This window comes from Lacerta agilis, chromosome 6 (assembly GCF_009819535.1).
Source record: "Lacerta agilis isolate rLacAgi1 chromosome 6, rLacAgi1.pri, whole genome shotgun sequence".
NCBI classification, from domain to species: Eukaryota; Metazoa; Chordata; class Lepidosauria; order Squamata; family Lacertidae; genus Lacerta; species Lacerta agilis.
This window is the reverse complement of record NC_046317.1, coordinates 14,269,169-14,288,688: the sequence shown is the minus strand read 5'-3', so window position 1 is coordinate 14,288,688 and position 19,520 is coordinate 14,269,169. Positions and strand designations below refer to the sequence as shown.

The following is a 19,520-nucleotide window of genomic DNA, read 5'->3' as shown; positions in this document are numbered from 1 at the left end:
ATTGTTTGGTCCCTGCTCCTGTCAACCTAGCAGTCTGAAAGCACGTCAAAGTGAAAGTAGATAAATAGGTACTGCTCCGGCGGGAAGGTAAACAGCGTTTCTGTGCGCTGCTTTGGTTCGCCAGAAGCAGCTTAGTCATGCTGGCCACATGACCCGGAAGCTGTACGCCGGCTCCCTTGGCCTATAGAGCGAGATGAGCGCGCAACCCCAGAGTCGTCCGCGACTGGACCTAATGGTCAGGGGTCCCTTTACCTTTACCTATAATTTGCATTCACCTTCTCTTGTTTGTTCTGTCATGGCCCTTTCTGTCTCTAGCCATATTTTCTTGGAGCTTAATTCTGTAGTTTCAGGATGACTTCACTTCCACTTGAAGCTACCCGATACTGAGTTGAAACCATTGGCCCACTGAGCCCAATGCTGTCTACCCATTCTGGCTTAAACAGTTCTCTTTAGCCGGAGGCACTGGGAATGAAACTTGGAACTTCTGCATGAAAAGTCATTAGCTCTTCCACTGAGCTACGGTCTTAGTAAATTTTCTCTGCCTTTACGATTCATTCGCCTTTTCTGCATGTGAATCTGCTCATAGTTTGCTACTTTACACCATCTATTTTAATGGTAGATTAATAGACTTGATGGCAGTGGATTAAAAAAACAAAAAACCTCCTGCAGGCACCATTTTTTCTTATAGTCCTGCTGTCATCTGTACCCTGAAGATTAAGCATGATGAAATTGCTTGCCAATATTGCCATTATTGGACCCATAATTACTTTATCACTATTTTTTCTTCTTCTCAAGGAACAAATGCCTCCAAGCTGTTAATTTGCAGTAATCCACAGTTGGGTTGCCCTTTCTTAAACAAAACAAAACAAAACAAAACAAAAGGGGAAAAGGCCCTGTTTCTTCTCAAAGGAACACAAGTTTCTAAATCACTAACCATGAGAGGAAAATACAGGAAAAACAGATGAAATCTAAATTAAAGCTTGCTTTCAAGATGCAGAAAAGATTCTGGTATAGCCAAGAAAAATTAGGAACACTTAACTGAAATACATTTTCCAGTTTAGTTATAGCTTGCAATTGGAATTATTTGCCATCTCCTGCTAGTCCATGCTTGTGTGTAGCATATAATCACTAGATGGCAGCCTTCTCCCATATCTGAAATTTAGGATATATAGGATTTAAACAAAATGTTTAGTTTGACTTAGTAAATCAAACAGCTACTCTATGTTTAAAAAGAAATACCAGTAATTTTGTTGCAGCAATGTGAGGATCTAGAAAACACATTTTTGGAAAATGGAGAAAAAGTTTTAGTGTTGTCGTGTTTAGTGTGTGAAGGTGCAATGTAACTTTTAATGTTTTGCTTATTACAAAGATCTAGTCATGGCCATGAATGGGGAAATTAAACATGTGGCATGCTTGTTTTAATCTCTGGTGTATATCATGGACAGATAGCAGCCCCATTTTGCCACTCCATTTGCAGATAACCAATGGAGGCATTTCCACCCATGCTGTTTTAGGGACCAGAGTTTGACATCCAAACATTTCATACCACAGCAGCAGGGAGGACAGCTTACTTTTTTCTTTTAACTTTTAAACGCTGCCTATCCTGAAGACAGCTTCAGTATGGCAGCAACAGCAGTAAAGCTGGAGCTGCCTGTCCCATCTCAAAATGTCACTGTGAAGGGCACTAGCATGTTCATGGTAATGGCCACCCTACTTGTCTACTTGTGGGATGCGGGTGGCGCTGTGCTCTAAACCACTGAGCCTCTTTGGCTTGCCGATCAGAAGGTCAACAGTTCAAATCCCCGTGACAGGGTGAGCTCCCGTTGCTCTGTCCCAGCTCCTGCCAACCTAGCAGTTCGAAAGCACGCCAGTGCAAGTAGATAAATAGGTACTGTTGCGGTGGGAAGGTAAATGGCATTTCCATGTGCTCTGGTTTCTGTCACGGTGTTTCGTTGCAGCAGAAGTGGTTTAGTCATGCTGGCCACATGACCTGGAAAGCTGTCTGTGGACAAATGGCGGCTCCCTCAGCCTGAAAGCGAGATGAGCGCTGCAACCCCATGGTCACCTTTGACTGGACTTAACTGTCCAGGGGTCCTTTACCTTTACTTCTCTCCATTTGGGGTTTTGTCCTAATTGCACCCACCCAACTAGGATGAATCCAAATACGAGAGAAAGACTTATATATGATTGCTTTTGGTTGCAATCCTATACACACTTAACAGGGAAGAGATCGCTTTGAACTTGTTAGGGCTAACTTCTGAGTAGTGTTCAACACAATCCTATACACATGACTATTCAGTAATAAGTCCCACCAAGTTCCATGGAACTCCCTCCTAAAGTTTGTATACAATTGTGTAAGACCTGTGATTGGCTTTGTTAATGGACTGGGTGAGACCCCAAAAAGTGAAGCTTAATCCATATAAGACTGAGAAACTGTTAGCGGGTGGTTCCCTAGGAGGTGGCCTGCTCTGGGTGAGCTTATACTTCCTCTGCAGGAGCAAGCATATACCCTGGGAGTAATTCTGATGTCTTTTGAGGATCCAGTGACCTTGATGGTGTGGCATGTAGGGTTACCAGACATCCCCGGTTCCTGGGGACAGTCCCCGGATTTGCAAATCTGTCACTGAAAAAATTCCGTCCCCGGAATGTCCCAAGATTTGCAAATCTGTCCCGGGAAAACGTGGCAGTGGCAGGCTCAGCAGCCCGGAGCCATCCTGATAGCGCAGATGGCTCTGGCTGGCTTCAGGAGCTGCTTGCTGCCGTGGCGGCCACCATTTTTTCTCTCCAGAAGTCCCCACATGATGTGTCTTGTGTGCAGCTGTGCTACCAGGATGGCTCTGGGCTGCTGACTGTCGCTTCTGTCACCACTGCCAAAGGGGAACCGGGTACGTCCGGTGGTACAGATCTCCTGCCCCCTTCCCCCTTTGTTTTGACTGATCAGGGGAGGCGTGGGAGTTGCAGGCGGCCATTGCCCAGTTTTTTTAAAAAAACAAAACAAAACAAAACACTGCACATTTCTGTTTCACAGGGTGCTACAGAAGGGTTTTGCACCTTTATACAATAAGCATGTGTGCTTGGGCCCAGGGTCTTTTGCCTCACCATCCCCACTACTGGCTACCTGCTGCTACTCAGCTAAAAAAGAAAAATGGGGGGAAAAGTGTCCTCGGGTTCATTGAAAAAAATCTGGTAACCATAGGGAGTGCCTTCCATCAGATTTGACTGGTGGCCCAACTACACCCCTACCTGGGCAGGAACAGCTTAACCTCTGTTGTCTAGGCTGTGGTAACCTCTAGACTTGACTACTGCAATGCATTGTGCATTGAGCTGCCTTTCAATACAGTTTGGAGACTGTAGCTGGTACAGAATTTGGAGCTCAGAATATTGGTCAGGTTGGGTCGGTCTGAACATAGAACACAGGTTCTGGCACAATTACATTGGCTGCTAATTTTTTTGGGGGGGGTGTGTCTCGATTTAACTCCAATAGCTCAAGGACTGGCCCTCCCCACAAGAACCAACTCAGACCCTGACACCACCATTTGGCCCCTCCAAGGGAGGTTTAGAGGGTGGCAACACAAGGTCTGGCCTTTTCAGTGATGTCTCCACTCTACTGATCACTCTATCAGCTGATAGGTGTGGAAAACCTGTTGACGACTGTTAACGACTGCAATTTTTACAGGGTCTTACAGGGAATGACTGCAATTTTTACACCTATCAGCCGATCACCCATTCCCACCACCCTTCTGAGTAATACCCCTCCCCACTCCCTCACTATATTTAAGGGTCTGGTGACTTCTGTTTCAGTGTATCTGAAGAAGTGTGCATGCACACGAAAGCTCATACCAAGAACAAACTCAGTTGGTCTCTAAGGTGCTACTGGCAGGATATATATATATATATATATATATATATATATATATATATATATATTTACTATGGCAGACCAACACGGCTACCTACCTGGATCTGTTTTATATGTTTATCTGTGGCTTTTAAAAAGATATTTATTGAAGGTTCTTAACTGGTTTTACTGTAAGTTGCCGTGGTTCCCTCTATGAGAAAAGCAGCTAACAAATTTAAGAACGAAAGGAAAAAGAGAGAGGATTGCATTCCACATGTAGTTAACTGGTCTAAATGGTTATTATCTGAAAGTGAGAGAGAATTTGTTTTAATGAATAAATAAATAATGCACCAAACAGGCCAGGCAGTTTCCAGTATATCCACATGAGAGCCAGCATCTACAGCAAGACAAATTACTCAAGGCCAAGGGGACTGTTTTGTAGCTACTGAATACTTAATTGCTTGATAGCACTTGTTTTAAATATTCCACGCTTAGCAAATATATGAAATGTTATCTTTACAATGAGTTAGAATGCTGGGCACCTTTAGAACCCCAGACTCATGAAAATACACCCTGTAATTTTTCAAATGGATAAAAGCCAGTGCTTCCCCCCCCCCTAAAACAAATGTTTAGGGATACTCTAATTTTCCTACTCATATTGAAATACTGTCCCTTAATGAGGCCATGCTTAGATTCACAAAATGTTTAGGGGTATGCGTCCCCCTGTGTCCCCCCAGAAAAAAGCACTGACAACATCACCATTGTGGGATGGGTTTTAGTAGGTAGGAGAGGACAGATTAACTGCAGTTTAACCCTCCAGGCATCCACATGTGTGGGCTGAACAGGTTCCATCCTTCGCAGCAAAACTGCAGCGTATGTTGTGAAGCCTGTGTGTGTGTTGTGACTTAAGCTACCCTAGTTTTACAAAGCCAGTCTTTCCCGAATTCTCAAATGGGTGGTGATATGGTACAATTTCCTATGTGGTATTTAAACCATTACAAATTACTAATTCCAGAGCATTTAACAATTTTGAAAGTCAAAATGGCTACTTTTTTAATGGCAAGGAACTCGCCCTAATCATTACTTAGTAGAATGCTATCCAAATCTTCATATGTCCATTTAAGTCAATATTTCTCAGTATTAGGTATGTTCATAAACCACACTTTGGCATTTCTGTCTGCTTTCCTTTTCCTAAAGAATAGAATTTTGTGCTTTTCCCTGCTGATTTCAGCTTTAAGAGAGTAATAAAAATGTTAGTTTTGCTCTGTGACTAGCTCAGTTGATACCTTGGGGATTTCCTGACAGGCTGGAATGGAGCCATCATTTTATTCATCTTACATGAATCATGAGTGTAATTTATATTTTCAACACAGCTATATTTTTACATATTGGAAAAGTTATTTCTTTTATAGACAGTAAAGGCTTACATAACCATTTCAATGGTTTATCCAGGTTTTCTTCCTTTTCTGCAGAACTGTCTCATTTCTGAGAATAAATTACCAAACACAGCTCAAAAAAATACTGTTCAGTGCCTTCTCTGTCAGATTAAATGTTATACAAGCCACCCTTCTAAAAGTAATATGCTGATTTTCTCTGAATCTGTGCAGCACATAAGTGCTATTAGAGGGACATGTTTGCCTTTGCCAAAAGTTGTCATTTCCTTGTAACTAATTATAATTTTGGAGCTATAAGTAATTAGTTTTTTTGTATATGTTGTCATGTTTTATCTTATCCAGTTGATGTTACTGGAGGAATAACTTATATTATCTCCTTGTAAAAACATTTAGGTTGTTCTCTAGTCTAAGCATAATAACTGAATTAACTCACCCAGCCAACATGAGATTCATGCAATTCAGGGCCAAAGACTGCTACTCTCTTGCTTTGTCAAAATTGGAGAAGGTAAGAAAAATATATATCTATATTGAGTTATAATTAAAGTACGTTATTTAATGCCTTTCAAAATGAGCTAAGATAAATAATTTTCCAGTTGTTTTTTTAAATGATATTGCACAAAACTGCAAACCTTACCATGAGAACCACCAAAGTAATTGTGAGAATATTAATATAATAAACATGTTGGGTTTTTATTGTTTATTGTTTTTGTTTTTAAATCTAATAAACCATTGTCACTGGCGCAAATGCATGATTTCATTTGTCACACATTAACTTTTGCAAATGCTCACAATTACATAAATTCCCCAGTTTCTACTAGTGGAAAATTTTAACGCAAAATTCAGAAAAACAAATTATGGATGTGAATTTTTTTGCCTTAAAATTCAGATTTGAATGTTTTAGGCTTATTGCCATTTCTTGATTTATTTTTTTAAAAAAGAGTTTGGCAGGCTTCAACTACCACATAAATCTGTCAGTGCTCAAATGTTAATTACCATTACATACTGCCTGTCAAATGCTGCCAGATTTAGAAAACAAAAACAAAAAAAAGTTACTTGCCAGCATCACATACTTGCCACTATTGTAACCTGTTTCTTGGGTTTCCTGCAATATATTCAAAATGGAACTAAGCACTCTGGCAGGGTTTTGTGGGGAGTGGGGAGATTGTGTGTGCTAAAATTCTCTGGTTTTTAATAAAATTACTTCAGGTCCTGATTTTCCAAACTAGAAAGTAATAAACAAGTGTTTTAAGCAGCCTATTTAATTGCAAGAGCAAACAATAATGGGCAGTGGAAATTTTTTAGCACAGCAGTTCTAAACTGATGTATCAAGTATTAAGTCAATTATTTGTGGAAATTGTTGAAGCTAATATATGCACTTTTAATATATGTGCATTCTTTTGGATAAGAGGGGCAATGCTAATTTTGTTCTGAGTTCAAATGTAGCATGCTATCAGAAGACACTTTTCATAATTGCCTTCATTCTGTTTGCTCTGTTTAAAATGTCTTTATATACAATTTCATTCATTAGTTATCTCCTAAGAGCCCATTTTTATGGACTGCAAATATATGCAAGCCATCTATAAGCCATAAGAAAACTTAAACTTATGTTAAATTAGATGTGCGTGCTTGAGTGTGTTTTCATTTGTGCATTGAATGGCTGAGAAGTGCCAGGGACTTCGCCATTACAGATTTGAAGCTTGATGAGTGAGAGCATGGCAAGAACAGCAACATTCTCTGGAGTGGTAAAATATATTAACGTTTTCCATGTAATATTTTAAGTAATCTTTCCATACGATATATTTTCCATGTAATATTTGTAGCAACCAGTCTTCCTTGTAAAACGTAGCATTAGAGAAAATATTAAGAACAGTCCGTCAGTTTCGGTAGAATGCAATCCATCCAACACCAATAAAACTTTTTATTTCATGAAGTAACAGTTGAAAATGCATATTGAGATATTATTATTATTATTATTATTATTATTATTATTATTATTATTGACATTGCAGTACATTGGGGACGTGGGTGGCGCTGTGGTCTAACCCACAGAGCCTAGGGCTTGCTGATCAGAAGGTTGGTGGTTCGAATCCCCGTGACGGGGTGAGCTCCTGTTGCTCGGTCCCAGCTCCTGCCCACCTAGCAGTTTGAAAGCACGTCAAGTGCAAGCAGATAAATAGGTACCACTCCGGCGAGAAGGTAAACGGTGTTTCCATGCACTGCTCTGGTTCGCCAGAAGCGGCTTAGTCATGCTGGCCACATGACCCGGAAGCTGTCTGCAGACAAACGCCGGCTTCCTCGGCCTATAGAGCGAGATGAGCACTGCAACCCCAGAGTCGTCTGCGACTGGACCTAATGGTCAGTGGTATCTTTACCTTTACTTTTACAGTTAGGGTAGCCACCTCTCCTGTATAATACACGATTGTCCCATATTTCAATGTAAAATACTACATCCTGTATTGGTACAGGTCTGTCTTGTATTTGAGGACTCTCTCTCTCTCTCTCTCTCTCTCTCTCTCTCTCTCTCTGGACAGGGGCAGATTCACTCCCCTTGCCTGCAGCTGTCTCAGAAGCTGAGGCAGGCTCAGACACAGAGCAGTTTAGTCAGGAGTTGCCTAGATACAGTGGTACCCCGCTAGACGAAAAACTCGCTAGACGAAAGGCATTCACTAGCAGAAGGCTGTCTCGCAAGACCAATTTTCCAATGGGCTTGCCTCGCAAGACAAAAAAATTGCCGATTCCCCCCGCCCCCGTCAATCTGCTCTTCCCCCGTTGGTGCTTCGCAAGACGAAATTTTCGCTATACGATAGCACTCGCAGAACGAATTAATTTCGTCTTGCGAGGCACCACTGTAATGGCAAGAGGAATGGAAGGGAGGGGACAGATAGAAGAGATGACATTGGAGAGTGTGGGGAACCCTGCCTCCCCACGAACTAAACAGTTCAACCGTATTAGAGCACAAAGGATGCAGAGAGGAGGAAGAACTTCCTGTTGGCACCTCGGTTGTTGCGGAAGACGAAAGCAGGAGTATTTAGAGTAGTCAACTGCTCTCCTTGGGAAGGGATGTGAATTTTTCCTTGCATCCCGATGCCTGAATAAAAGAACTATAAAATATAAACTGCTCATTAACTCTTATCTTTGAGGGGGAGGCAGACTCTCCATGCATGACAGCATGTGTTTGAAAGGGTGTGTGAAATAATAATAATAATAATAATAATAATAATAATAATAATAATTTATACCATGCCCATTTATACCACTGGGCAGCTCCCAACAGAATATTAAAAACACTATAAAACATCAAACATTAAAAACTTCCCTAAACATGGTTGTCTTCAGATGTCTTCTAAAAGTCAGATAGTTGTTTATACATGAAAGGTCATGTATTTAAGCTCTGGGTAGCCAAGCACAGGCACATTTACAAATTCATGTGTATGTGCACATCTCTCTGTGTGTGACCAATGGATTGCTTTGAAGTCACTGCAGCACCAAATGAAAAAAACCAAATCTCCCTGCAACCGCCCCGCCCCGCCCTGCCCTATATCTTGCCAGAACAAAGGTGGCAACCCTGAACAGTAGTTCTTGAAAGTAAGATGTTGAGCCTTGTTTGGCCTACATAGGGAAGGGATTCTAGAAGAATGGGGGCAGAACAGACAATTTTCTGCTACCCTATCTTGCGAAAACATTGGATGCTATTTTGGAAGGAAAACCTGAAAAACTAGGAAAATCCTGGAAAAGTTGCTTAATTGACTTCGTGCCTAGTCTCTCCTTCCACATGGCGACAAGTGGAGACATTAGGTGAAATAAATAAGCTTCTTTATCACGTGGGGAAAGTCAGTTAGTTCTCCCTTCCATTCATTTCACCTTTACCAGTCACCACAGCACATTTTGTTGCAGGTGTAGCTGTAGTTCATTAAGCTTCAGAGAACTCCCTTAGGCAAAATGAAATGCAATTAAAATTTGAGAGGAAATTGTCTTATGTGGTCCATTGTACAGCTGATTGTTAATTCCTCTGCTATGCTCCCCCCTTTACAAAGGGACTCTAAAAATGAGGCAGTTGCCTGCAGCTAAAGCGTACAAACATACATGGAAAATTGACTTCGTGGCTTAATGGGTTTCTGAAGCAAGAAATCCCTGAGTCACAGGAGAACTCCATCTGCTGCTACAGCTGCAACTTCCCTTGTTTTTCCTCTTTGGAAATAGCTAAGCAATCACAGTTGGCATCTGAACAAGCAAGAGCCTTTTGCTCAGCAGAAAAATGTGAAGATGAAAAACACAGCAACCATATGCCGAAGTCAAACTCTATCCATTCTGGTTTCTTCATGAAAATTAAAACTCAAGAAAGCCTTCATACAGCATCCTAATAGCTAGGAAATGTTTTGCAATTAAGGAGTAGGGAAATTGGCTGTCTAAGCATGCGTTCATTGCTTTCACTGAAGACTGGGTGCAATATTTGCATAATGACGCTTCTTAAATCCATTCTCTTTAGTGTAATTTAAATCAGGAGTGGGGAACCTTAGGGTTTTGAGGGACTCCAGATACCATCAGTCCCAGCTAGCATGGCCAAAGGTCAGGGATGGAGGGAGGTATAGTCCAAAAAACCCACCCCTGATTTAAGTAATCTAAGACCAGGTTCAGAATCACAGCACTTGGTTACTGTACACTAGATGACCAGCACTTGTATATGTAAACTGACTCCATTGAGACGTGAGGTTCTGTTGTAACGTCTGTGCTGTTTTGTTGAGATATGTGAGTCATTCCTTGATGTTGCAGTCATCAAGTGAAGAGCACATATCTCTGAATCAACTTTTAACTGCTTGCAGGATTGCAGCCACTGTCCTTATGCTTACATACCCTCCAACATTTATCCGATGAAAATAAGGATGTCCTGCTCCACAATAATAACAACAGCAGCAGCAGCAGTAACAACAACAATGTAATTATTTGTACCACACCCATCTGGCCGGGTTACCCCAGCCACTCTGGGTGGCTTCCAACATATATAAAAATATAATGAAACATTTTTTTAAATCCCTATATAGGGCTGCCTTCAGATGTCTTCTAAAGGTTGCATAGTTACCTATCTCTTTGGTTCAGGGGTTGCGTAACTCCATACCTTCCAACATTTCTCTGATGAAAATAGGGACATTATGGGGTCAAATCAGAAACTGGGAAAGCTTCTGTAAATCCAGGACTGCCCCTGGAAAATAGGCACACTTGGAGGGTCTGCGCTTACATTTTAGAATTATTTCTGTTATAGTTAAGAACCCTTTATCTGAATGTGAATATTTTCTGGTTTCATGTTACAATGTCACTCTCTTCCAATATTAAAACTACACAAACATGCATCTTGATCCAGTCCTTCTCGGGCAAAGCACTCACCCATAGAGGGACCACAGAAGCTGGTTTTCCCTTCTCCCCCTCAGCCTACACCCATGGGCATCCTGTGTGCTAGGCAGTTATAGGAAATGGGAGACCCTGACCATCACTATTATTTCTTTGTGGTCAAATAACATGAACTCTGAGCTTAGGAGCCTTGACTGAGGTTAGTCTACCTTAGGAGGTAGACTAGACTGAGATTTCCCAGCAATGCCTTGTGTGGTTCTGATGTACATAATGGTGAAGGAAGAGAGTGGAAAGGTTCTGGTATGCCCTATACTATCTGTAGATATATTTCCACACATGGCAGCTAAATCTAAATCCATTCTATACTTGTCGAGGAGCAAGAGGGTAATTAACTTAAAAAGTAGGTCAGCAGCCTGAATTAGTTCAATAACTGAGTACACTCTTGATGTTTATCGAGGAGGAAACATTGGGAGGTGACATCTGTTTCACATAACTAGTGAAACTGAATTGCCCATGCCACTCAGAGAACTTCCTGGCATTTACTTGTTCTGTAACTTGGGGATCTAATTAAAACCATGCTAGGATCCCTCTCAGATCCCTTCTAAAATAGCTAAGTAACCATTGGAATATTTATTGGGATGCAAATTGCTGTGTACCAGAGCATAGGTCATCTAATGCATAAAGTGGTCTCCTGAGTTGTGAGAACATTACTGAGTCGCCATAGTGATCCATAGTTAAAAGTAGAAGTTGGCAAATGTGTCCCCCTTTTTTTACTCTTCAATATATGGCAACCTAGAACTGAATAAATCAACTGTTAAAAATAACAGTAAAAGTCAACTCTCTCCTTTCAAAAACAAACAAACAGTAAGCTTCCTATGCTCCAACATTCACCTCCCCTTCCTTGCCCAGTTCTTCATTTTTTACCATTAAAACTTAATTCATTTCCCATCAATTAGAGAAGATGAGAAATAAGTTAAGCATTGTTGCCAGTTTGCCTGAGGCATTTAGTCCCCAATCTGTTGATTCCACTATTTGTGTGGTTGTTTTCTAAAAGGCTTTTATGCAAAATAATCGTAACATAAAGATCAAAATGAATCACACCCAAATATTTTAAGCAGCCTTATGCAAATATTTCATATTTCAATATGCACATAATTTAAGTTTGTGTTTAAAACATGAGTGAGACACAAGAAGTGGAATACATTTACCTAATTCATCCTTTCCAAAACAATATGTAAACTGAAACGTGACCACCCTTCAAAATTCACACTTTGGTGGATTTTGCAATGCAGTTCTCCTGCCAAGCAATATCTACAAAAATGAATGCAGCTGAGGTAAAGTTTGGATACAAATGCATATGTTAGTGAAAACAATGTACCAAAATGCATTGCATATGGGAAAATATAAATATTACAGAAAATATGCTTTGCAAAGATGTGTATATTAGGCAAAGTGGCATACAAAATTGTTGGCTTTGTTTATTATGTGGTTACTTTAGACATCCTTCAAACTGTCAAAAAGGCGCCAACCTTGGTAACTTGAAATTCTACATAAATGTAATCAACGAATTTGTTGAAACAAGGAGAGTCGATGAATCCACTTGCCTTTTTAGTTAACCAAAAGCCTTCCTTTTGAGCTTCTTTGTTTATCTTGCCAAACAACAGCAAATGTTGGAACTCCTTTGGGCCTGTCTTGGGGGGAGCATTAATGGGGGGAGAGCCTTGGTAGAGGGTAGCCCCACTAACAGTTACAGCTCACCATGTTAATTCCTTGGATTGTTCCACCCATTGGTGAACAGTTTGGCACTGGTTGGGAGACAAGAAGACATTCTGGAGTGGACAGAAAATATCTTAGTGAAAATTCAACCTATAGTACGGGGTCTCCAAAAGTTGGGTCTCCAGCTCTTTTTGGACTTAATCCCATAATCCCTGCCCACTGGTCCTGCTAGCTATAGATTATAGGAGTTGTAGTCCAAAACAGCTGGGGACCCAACTTTGGGAAATCCTGCTATAGTAGAACATAAAATTTCCATTCTAGGTCAGACTAATCTCCCAAGCTCACTCAGCATCATTTGTAGGATCCACAGGGAAGTTCACAAGCAGACTTTGAGGGTGATATCCATTTTCTACTGAAAATCCTTATCTGGTAACCAGTGGCACAGAGTCTTCAAATCTGCAGCTGGAGCTGAACAGATCTCAGAAGTCCTACAGCTAGGCTCTCTTCTGTAGGAGAACACACACAAACGTGAATCTCCTGCAGTCCTTCCACTTTCAGAGGCTTCTGCTGTGAAATATGTAGGAGGACAGAACGATCTGGTTCCAAATAATTAAAGCCACCGTGGTGGTTTTCATTGTGCCAAGGAGTAAATTGTATCTCTATCTCCATGCAACTTGGATGATCAATTAAAAATGCATGAGAGCGATTACTGCCGCAATTCAAAAAGTATCTGTTTGCCACAAATCTCAGTGGACAAGGCCAGAATTAACATCCCGAGCCATGTTTCATTATTCATAAAGCAGATGTAAACTTGAATGCTAGTCAATTGACATGTTAGTGCTGTGATAACATTTGCAATTCCGTAATTATGGGCAACCTGGTTAAAAAAAAAAAAAAACAACCAACAACAACTGTGGGAGTTTTTGGACGGGTTTTTTGTTCATTCCTTCTAACAGGGAAATATTAACATTTATTTTCCCACAATGGAGGATTAGAGAATGTTGATCTTGGATGAGGAAGAGCTGAATTTACATCAGCTCTCAGCCAGTGCCTCAGGGAGTGATCTTAGATAAGATGGCTTTATCTCAGCCTCCTCTCATGCAAATCTACCTCACAGGATGGTTGGGACAAATTATGAGATAAGAGCAGCACACTAAGATGGAAAACAATGGGCATTTGTACTGACTGACAACAAAGACTCATAAGAAATGTCATTCTACAGGGAGAAAGAATTGACACATCTATGATTAAGCTTCTATGGTCTTTAATCTTCATTAGGTTGGCAGAGATTTGTTGAGAGAGATAAGAGTTCCAGCTGCTGTGTTGTGTGGATGCCATTTTCTCTCAGCTTTGTAGTGGAGTAGAAGGTTCAGTTCGGGACGCGGGTGGCGCTGTGGTGTAAACCACAGAGCCTAAGGCTTGCTGATCTGAAGGTCGGCGGTTCAAATCCCTGCGACAGGGTGAGCTCCCATTGTTCGGTCCTAGCTCCTGCCAACCTAGCAGTTTGAAAACACGTCAGAGTGCAAGTAGATAAATAGGTACCGCTCCGGTGGGAAGGTAAACAGTGTTTCCGTGTGCTGCTCTGGTTTTGCCAGAAGCGGCTTAGTCATGCTGGCCACATGACCCGGAAAAACTGTCTGCGGACAAAACGTCGGCTCCCTCAGCTAGTAAAGCGAGATGAGCACTGCAACCCCCAGAGTCATTCGTGACAGGACTTAACTGACAGGGGTCCTTTACCTTTTAGGAGGCTCAGTTGCTTTCTTGGACTGTAGGATTAATGGTGTTCTGCGATGGCTCAGTACTTGCAAGTTTTGTCAGCTTGAGGTGTTAAAGGACTGTTCCGACCGTGTATATGATTTTTACGTTGGGTAACGCAATGTCACCTAGTTGCCTCCATGGAAGATCAGAGGCATGCAAACCCAGTTCTCTCCAGCCTAGGTCCAACATGTTAACCAGTGCACCAACCTTTGCCAGCTTCCTATTTTACAACTGTTGGCTGATCCTGATAAACTGGACACTCCCAGGGTGCCTAGCTATGGCAGCTGTTGCAATGAACTCCTCCACTCCAAAACTAACTGCAATACTGCTGTTCTCTTTATATCATGGAAAGTATTTGGTGGTCTTTTGGGTTAGAGTCCCATAACACCTTATTTATTTATTTTAACACATTTATTGTGGCATAAGCTTTTGCGGACAGGAGTATCTGCCATCAGTTGCATGACATGTTATGCCTAGTTGCCAGGTGTATATGGATGGGTGCATTGTGAGGATGGAGAAAAACTGGCAAACATCATGAAGTGCCAAAGAAAAGAAGAAGACACAGGACAACTCAATGAAACTTTAAATGTATGCAAAAAGTATAGTGACTATTCACAGCACTGTGTTTTGGTGACAGCACGGACACTATTGCTAAAGTAATTAAAACATATAGTGGGACAGAAAATCGATCTCTAAATGAATCAAGTCAAATGTCCCAGTATTATGAATTAGTAGTGCTTTATGCTGTACTTCCAATTTAGCATTTCTTTGTAGGAGAATTGAACTTTTAGGTAATGCAACAGGAGGTATTTATTGGCCAATCTGTATAATGGGAAGAGATTAGAGTCTCGAATAAATGCTTTTGCCAGTTGATGAGCTAAAGTGATGAGAACTCTCAAAAGATAAAGTTGTCCCCAAACTGTTGAGGACAAACATTTCATCTTGAACCTGTACGTGTGTGTGTGTGTGTGTGTGTGCAGATGCAAGAACAATCTCTCAAAAAATGGAGGATCAGGAGGAAGTAAAAACCATTTGAGAGCTGGCACTGCATTTCTCCAAGTAGCGTTTTAATGAATGAATCCGCAGCAGCATTAGAAGTTTACTTTGGCAGAATGCTTCCTGTGGGAAGCCCCAGTGTGCCATTCACTTAATGATTGGAAGTGTTTACAGATTCTTTTCTCTCCCTCTCTCTCTTCTTTTCCTACCACCCACCCCTCTTCCCCATTTGAACAGAAAGAACGAGAGAAGGGCTCCAATCTGGCATTCATGTTTCGATTGCCCTTTGCTGCTGGTAGAGTTTTTAGTATCAGCATGTTGGACACCCTGCTGTATCAGGTATCGTGAAGGACAGAATTTATTCCTTTTCTGAATTCATACTAACATCCCAACATACTAACGTCATAACTCAGTGGTCTACCACAACATCAGGATCTGTGACATTGTGCCAGAATGCTAATGCCATTTCAAAATGCCATGCTGTTCACCCTGAGAAAGCAAAGAGACAACAATAACAAGCGGTTTATTGCATGCTGCAAAAAAATTGAAGAGCTGATACTTCTGTGGTGGGATTGATGCTGAGCTGAGAACAGCTAGCTAGCTACCCATCTCAAAAGTTCTTAAGCCACTACAGAACCAGCTGCATTCATACAGCCCATCACATACTAATAATTGTATGTTGTTGTGTAGTACATCATCATACACAACACTTTGCAGAGTTTATGCTGAGTGCTAGCCATTATCTAAAAATCCGTGATATCTTGGGGGGGGGGGGGGATCCAGGAACCTGGAACCTAGGATTGTATACTTTGCTTTTCAAAAGGTTCCAGTTACAGGTAGGTAGCCATGTTGGTCTGCCATAGTAAAAAAAAAAAAAATCCTTCCAGTAGCACCTTAGAGACCAACTAAGTTTGCTCTTGGAATGAGCTTTTGTGTGCATGCACACAAAAGCTCATACCAAGAACAAACTTAGTTGGTCTCTATGGTGCTACTGGAAGGATTTTTTTTTTCAAAAGGTTGTTATGGACAAAGAAAAATGTGTTTCTACAAACACAGTAGTTTTATAAAGCTCTCAAAAAATAAGTGCATCATTAGTTGTGAAGCTCGTCTTCCCTCCACAAAGTAAATATCCACTGCAAAAAAACAAAAAAAAAGCAATATATGTATTTAGCTATTCTGTTTAGGAATGTTGATTACTCTGAGAGAGTAGAGCCAGTGTGGTGTAGTTGTTAAGAGCAGTAGACTCGTAATCTGGTGAATCGGGTTTGCGCCTCCTTACCTCCACATGCAGCTGCTGGGTGACCTGGGGCTAGTCACACTTCTCTGAAGTCTCTCAGCCATACTCACCTCACAGAGTGTTTGTTGTGGGGGAGGAAGGGAAAGGAGAATGTTAGCCGCTTTGAGACTCCTTCGGGTAGTGATAAAGCAGGATATCAAATCCAAACTCCTCCTCCTCTTCTTCTTCTTCTGATATATACTAAAGTACTTTTCTTTTTAAAACTTGCAGTCTTTTGTTAAAGATTACATGATATCTATCACAAGACTTCTGCTGGGATTAGATACTACACCAGGATCTGGGTTTCTTTGTTCTGTAAGTGCTTTTTTAATCCCATATAATTAAGTTTGTTGATACTTTGGTTGTTTCTTCATTTGTTTTTCATGTTGCATTTTCTCCCTAAGAGTAGCTGCCTGTTTGCTTTTGGTACAGAAAACAACATTAACAAAAAATAGGTGCAAGGCATTCATTTTTGCTTAATGGCAAAGCAGCAAATTGGAGTTCCTCTCCTTCTCCCCGTGTGCTCTTCCAAATCTGTTCTCTGAAGCAAATTTTGATTTCAAGGGGTGGGCACAAAGAAAGGAAGCCACATTGTACAGGTAGAAGTCCTTTCCGCTAATGGGATAACTTCATCGGATACAATCCCAAGGGCTTTATGAGGCGAAGGGGATGCATAGAAACTGACCCCATACATGAAAAATTGATTCAGCAATTATTTTTATTAATATTCTCCAGATGGTGCAAAGTTATGTACAGTTCTGAACTGATTTATCTACAGTGTCTAAAGAGATAGTGTAGCCTAATATGTATGGTGACCAACTGGGATAAGTCATTTGTATGCTGCAACAATTGTGTTAATATATCATTTGAGTAAATAAAACGTCTCCAAACAGTCAGACTCTTTTTGTTGCTGCTGTTGCATAGATGAAAATCACAGAAGACGATTTGTGGATCAGAACGTACGCCAGGCTCTACCAGAAGCTTTGTTCTTCTACGGGGGATATTCCTATTGGAATCTACAGAACTGAATCGCAGAAACTTGCAACGTCTGAGGTATGGATGGGTTCTGATCAGGAATGTTTCAGAAACATTACTCAAGTAATTTGCAATGAACTGTGGTGAGAGTGGTTTCACTTAACTATGTTTTGCTCACCTTTCTTTATCTCTGATCCACACTTTATGCTAGAGTTTCATTTGCACCCTATGGAGTGCTGTTTTGAATCTTTAAACGTAAAATGTGAGAGGGAGTCACACATCTACAAATGTTTTGAAACATGCACTGGATATAATTCATAGAACTTCAGTTTGCTGTTGTTCCTGATCCCTCTCCACTATGTGCTTAGAGAATTTAGTTCTAAAGCTGGCCCAGTACCCCACACATGTATTGTAGTAGTTAAGTTCCTAGCGATCATTTGGGGTAGAACAGCAGATTGGAGGTGAGAAACTAGCTATTTTTCGTTTTATTATTGCCACTGCATTGTGTCACCATCCAAAGCTACACCACGCATTTGTTATGCCATTGGTTGTGCTTGTTCAACTTCTCCATCGCAAGTTTAAAACTCTTTCACATGTGTCACTGCAACCTGAATAAAAGAACTGTCAAAATGCAAGGGGTACAATGTTTGTTGTGATAAAACCTAGAGACAGGTCTACCGTACATTACAGCAATCATGAGAATTGCTTCTGGCAAGATCTCTGAAAGACCAGTACATATGTTTATGTTTGCCCACAAAAGTATGTGCCAAGGAAGGATGCAACTCCTGACATGGAGAAAGATACTATAAAACCAGCCCTGATACTTGGAAACAATTTGCTTCAACTTTGTTTCATTCTAGGAATATGAGAAATTCTCCTGGCCAATTTAGTGAAATTCCTCAGATACCTTTGCTCAAGCTACAACCTTCTGTTTTGCCTCAAATTTAGTTATAGGAAAAATTCAACAAAAGCTTTATTCTTTTTAACAAATTCAGCAATCAACACTTATGAGAATTTATTATTTTATAACTGTGCACTCTGAAGAGTGTGTTAGTAATTTCTGTTGGAATCACAGACTATGATTTTTGTTGGAATCATAGACCTCCTGCAGCTGGAAGAAATCTCAGTATCATTGCTTCAGTTTTGTGTGCTGAATAAAATTTTGGCCTGGTTCAAACAGAAGGTAAGGTAGTGGAACTATGTAAGAAGAATTAGATCTTATTTGCCTGGTGCACCATCTTATTAGTTGGTAACTTATATTAGTTGTGAATGTTTAAATCTCATTGATTGGAAAATACTATGGCATTAAAATATGACAGTGCGATATGTGAAAACATGGATTAGGCTCACATTATTCTTACGTATCAGAAACACTTATTTGTATATCAGAATAAAGCTTGACTACCATGGAACTTAATTGAGGAATCTGTTTTCTCAAAACCTTGTGAAAATGTTAAGTAATTCTACACTTCTAAAGCATGAGAAACAGCCTGTAAAACATAGGTCTATTCACTTAACTCCATTTTTGTTTTAAAAAATTAAGTAATCCTGCAGTACACCTCTGTTTGTGTTTTAATTTACAGTAAAATAAATTTGCACAAATAATCTGGTATGCAATTGGCATTAATGTCTTTCCAACAGCATAACATGTGACCCTGCCCTTTATTACATTCTTAACTATATTCACATTCAGTTATGATGGCCATTAAGCCTATCGTTACTTAGAATCCACAATTTTTCATAGTGCGAATTTGTAGAACAGAAAATGAAAGTTGCAGATATGTAGGGGTTTTTTTTTTAGTTTGTTTTTATTTTAGAACTTTCTGTGCCTTGAGGAGTCACTAATCAAGTTATAAAACAGAAACACTGCTTAAACATTATCTAACACAAAATAATAGGGATTAAATATTTTGTTGCTTGGGCTAGGGGTGGTGTGAGACTTGTTCTGGAGATTTTTGCCACAATAAAGCTGGTCCCATTTTGAGCTAGCTGCACCTCTTTCAACCTGGGCCCAACTCAAAATGAAATGCAATTTTCTGTCACGGTTTCCCTTATGTTATTACATTTCTGGGATTTGGTCCAAAGTCGCTTGGCTAAAAATGGAACCATGTGTACATTTTACAGCAAAGGAGACCCCTTGTAGGACATCTGGTGTCGAACTGAGCCCATCCTCAGACAGATGGAGGGAGCAGGTAGGAAAGCAAGGAGTGGCCCATCACTTGGG

General features: G+C 40.6%; 1 protein-coding gene across 1 annotated transcript in view; it reads left to right on the top strand.

Moving 5' to 3' along the window:
- The window catches only part of KCNT2 (potassium sodium-activated channel subfamily T member 2), a 222,524-nt gene that overhangs the window by 196,456 nt on the left and 6,548 nt on the right, over positions 1-19,520 (top strand). The window contains 4 exon segments of the mRNA XM_033151401.1: positions 5,626-5,737; positions 15,283-15,384; positions 16,553-16,636; positions 17,246-17,374. Coding sequence (XP_033007292.1) covers positions 5,626-5,737; positions 15,283-15,384; positions 16,553-16,636; positions 17,246-17,374 — 427 coding nt within the window.